Source organism: Triticum aestivum, chromosome 2D, assembly GCF_018294505.1.
Source record: "Triticum aestivum cultivar Chinese Spring chromosome 2D, IWGSC CS RefSeq v2.1, whole genome shotgun sequence".
NCBI lineage: Eukaryota > Viridiplantae > Streptophyta > Magnoliopsida > Poales > Poaceae > Triticum > Triticum aestivum.
In genome coordinates this window covers 638,249,940-638,253,514 of record NC_057799.1, presented here as the reverse complement: position 1 = coordinate 638,253,514, position 3,575 = coordinate 638,249,940, and the positions used below count along the sequence as shown (strand labels likewise).

At 48.1% G+C, this 3,575-nt stretch overlaps 1 protein-coding gene across 1 annotated transcript; it reads right to left on the bottom strand.

The window, feature by feature from the left end:
* Nucleotides 1-2,090: 2,090 nt before the first annotated feature.
* LOC123055220 (protochlorophyllide reductase) lies at nt 2,091-2,798 on the bottom strand. The gene has a single exon (XM_044479206.1). The coding sequence runs from the start codon at nt 2,745-2,747 to the stop codon at nt 2,328-2,330; it is 420 nt and encodes a 139-aa protein (XP_044335141.1). The 5' UTR covers nt 2,748-2,798; the 3' UTR covers nt 2,091-2,327.
* Between the last annotated feature and the right edge of the window lie 777 nt (nt 2,799-3,575).

Here is a 3,575-nt window from a genome sequence, read left to right as displayed (position 1 = left end):
TTCGGTACTTGATCGGTCGGATCGTGAAGACGTACGACTACATCAACCGCGTTGTGATAACGCTTCCGCTGTCGGTCTACGAGGGTACGTGGACAACACTCTCCCCTCTCGTTGCTATGCATCACCATGATCTTGCGTGTGCGTAGGAATTTTTTTGAAATTACTACGTTCCCTAACAAAAAAATCACCCCACTCAAAAAAAGTGAATGCAAATTGAATTCTAAAGCGATATCGTGGTGATCCGTCATGATGGGCTGGGCAGCCCATGATTTCCCTTCTCCATATATTAGAGCAAGTACAACTAGTAGAATGCTCGTGCGTTGCTACAGGCTACAATGCATATAAATAAATCAAACAAATGATTGAGGCCGTCTTCAAGGTCGAAGGTCATTTCTCCCTCATACGTTTGGGATTGTTTGGACACCAAATGGGTGCCCAGTAGGCTCCCCAAAAGTCAATCTTTTGGACAGTCTGAGCTCCCCAAATCAAGCCCATATGTGGGGGAGAAATGTGGTTGTCCGAACTATCCGTCACGTTACCACTAACACACAGTTCCAATACAAAAACCGCACCCAATGATGCACCCTTCCCTTTTCTCGCAGAACCCTTACCTTCGCGCTCGATTTCATGCCATAGCGGGACATTTCTCGCTGAAGTCTTCTCCTTTAAAACCGGATGACGTCCACCTCACCTTTGCCATGGCACCATGTCTCCTTCGCACCATACTTCCCCCACAAACCTAAAAGGGTGATAAATATGTACATAAAACTCAAAGGAGTTGATAAAAAATTAAATAAATGATGCTATCCGGCCGAAGTTGCACGCCGATCACGTGTTGGTCGTTGGATCTAACTTGATCCAACAGACCACGTGTCCTCCACCGGTCCATTGGTTGTGGGGACCGCACACCACTATCCCGTTCCTCCTTATCTTCTTCCTCGACGCAGATCCCCTTGTATCCATTGTCTCTCTCATTCTCATGGTTGAGGCCATGCATCCCTTCAGCATCGATGTCCCCAAATCCCCTCATGACTCCCTCTCCTAAACAGGCCGACGATCTTCCTCACCCTTTCTCTATCACTCGCTAATCCCATGGCGTCCTCTCCTTTACCATGCCAGGGCCCAAGGACCTCCCGCATGCTTCTCTCGCAAATCCCCATGCCCCCCCTCAAGCAGAGGACCAACACCTGTGCTGCAACCAACCGTGGTAAAGTTGCATCCGGCACCTTCGGAAGCTGCGACTGGCGCCATCAGAAGCTGCAACGGGTGGAGGTGAGGTCCTGGCGAAACCGGTGAGATGCTAAAACCGACCGTCAAAAAGATGCAACCATTTGCAAGTTTTGCTGGAACATATGCTCATTTTTGTTGCGTAGGCAGACCATGCGATGTAGATGATACAACTAGCGACATGATTTCCTCGAGCAGTCGATGAGTTATTCTGGAACTGGTGCTTGATTTTTCTGTTGAGTAGGCAGACCATGCGACGTTGATGCTACAATCGATGATGTTATTTGCTGGATCCGTTGGCGAGTTTTGCTGGAACTGATGCTTCATGTTGTTGCATAGGCAGACCCCGTGACGTGAAAGCTATAACTGACGAAGCGATTTGCGGGGATCAGCGGCATGATTTGCTGCGTTGGCGGACATGCAATTTGGGCAACTGCGATGACATCAGGGTCCCCGGCGAGGCGTCGGAGTCAAATGCTCCTCCTTGTGCCATGGTCGGCATTGTTGCTTCCTCGAACCGGCTACATGGCAGGAGCTGCACCTGGGGTGTCTGCAAGCTACAATAGTGTGACACCCGTGCTGCAAGCCAGGCGAGATCGATAGGGACTACCAGGGGCGGTTCAACGATGTCGACATGATGCTCCAAGGTAGCCGACGGTGTTGCAAGGGGCCAGAGCTATGGTGCGAGGTGTCGAGTCCCATCCATCCACTAATCATCCATGGCGAGTCGCGCTAAAAAGCGCGTAGCGCGGTTGTTGGAGATGCTCTTAGACAGAACCATACGCTCTGTTTTATTATTTTTTAAATGTGCAGTGAAATGTTAAAAATAAGCAACTCAATCAATCAATCCAGACTACAATGTATGCCATCCTCAATCAGGCCTGCAGTTTTATTATTCATGGTTCGCCGAAAATTGTACATCTTCCACACGAGATCTATGCACTCTCGCCGACACTCGCAAGGCCTCTCCCGGGTAATTGAGTTTCTAAAAAGACGTAAAAATGGTAATTACCAACGTTAAAAAATGCGACAAGTTCAGCATCGGCGTCCTAGATGCATGCATTGCCTGGACGTGGCCGGAGCCGGAGGTGGGTGGGAGATCAGGCGAGTCCGACGAGCTTCTCGCTGAGCTCCCAGACCTTGCGGGCCTTCTCGGGGTCGCTGGCCTCCTGCGAGAGCTGGTTCTCGAAGGACGCCGAGTCCTTGTTCCAGCTCCAGTACACGCCGGACTTGGTCAGGCTGGGCTCCGCCACCACCTGCGCCAGCCTCTTGCCGGACTCCGCCTCCGAGACGAACCCCTTCGTGATGAACTTCTGGAACGGCGGGAAGAGCGTGCGGAACAGCGGGATGTGCTCCCGGAACAGCCCCGTGGTGGCGATGCAGCCGGGGTAGAGCGAGGAGAAGGTGATGCCGGTCTCCTCGTGGTACCGCCGGTGGAACTCCTGCATGGTCAGCATGTTGCACACCTTGCTGTCCTTGTACGCCTTGGCGCCGTCGAAGCTCTCGTCCCCGTCGATCATGGCCGAGCCCGACGTGCCGCTGAGGCCGCCAGCGAGCCCGCGGAGGTCACCGAGGCTAATAGACAACCAAAGACATAATTACCTCTTGATAGGAATCGGTCATTTTCAAATGATCACAAAGACAACTTTCAAGTTTGTCAAATGTGTGGTTATATAAATATCATACCTATGACCACCAAACCCTCAAACATATGGTCAAACCACACCACATATTTATTAAAAAGGCAATAAGTTCAATGGGATAAACCTGAAAATTTGCAAATAACAACCAGAAATATTCTGGTAAAGCATTGTTATCAGAATCTTCATCACAAGGAGGACCAAAATTGAGTGCAGAAAATGGAGGATGAACTCATTTGCACTCAATAATATCGGAGACCTCAGGTAATCTCCTAATTATCCCAACATATTATTAGCCTATACTTGTACTACTACATGTAGTAAAATGTCCAATATCATATCCCTTGGATGCAATATTCAATAAATTTGAATGTATGTTTCAATTCATACTCCATATTCTTGCGTACACAATGATATTCTAAGTACTAATAAATTAAATATTAGGCTTGATAGCCTTAGCCATCCTGGTTTGGGGATGATTAGAAAATTATTGATAATTCTGTTGGTCACAAATTAAAAGTTACAAATTCTCCATATCATCATATTATATGTGCACCGCATGTGCCATAGGGGGAATTATTTTTAAGGAACTCTCACCTTAAAATTCTAAATGAGCCACTCAATCTTCCCTGAATACATTCAGGGATATATGTGGATTAGTTAACCATTATGTGGAATTATTTAGATACTACATGGTACTCATAGAAA

What these genes read in the sequence shown, in the direction of transcription:
- LOC123055220 (XM_044479206.1), bottom strand. Translation starts at nt 2,747, where the DNA reads ATGATCGACGGGGACGAGAGCTTCGACGGCGCCAAGGCGTACAAGGAC.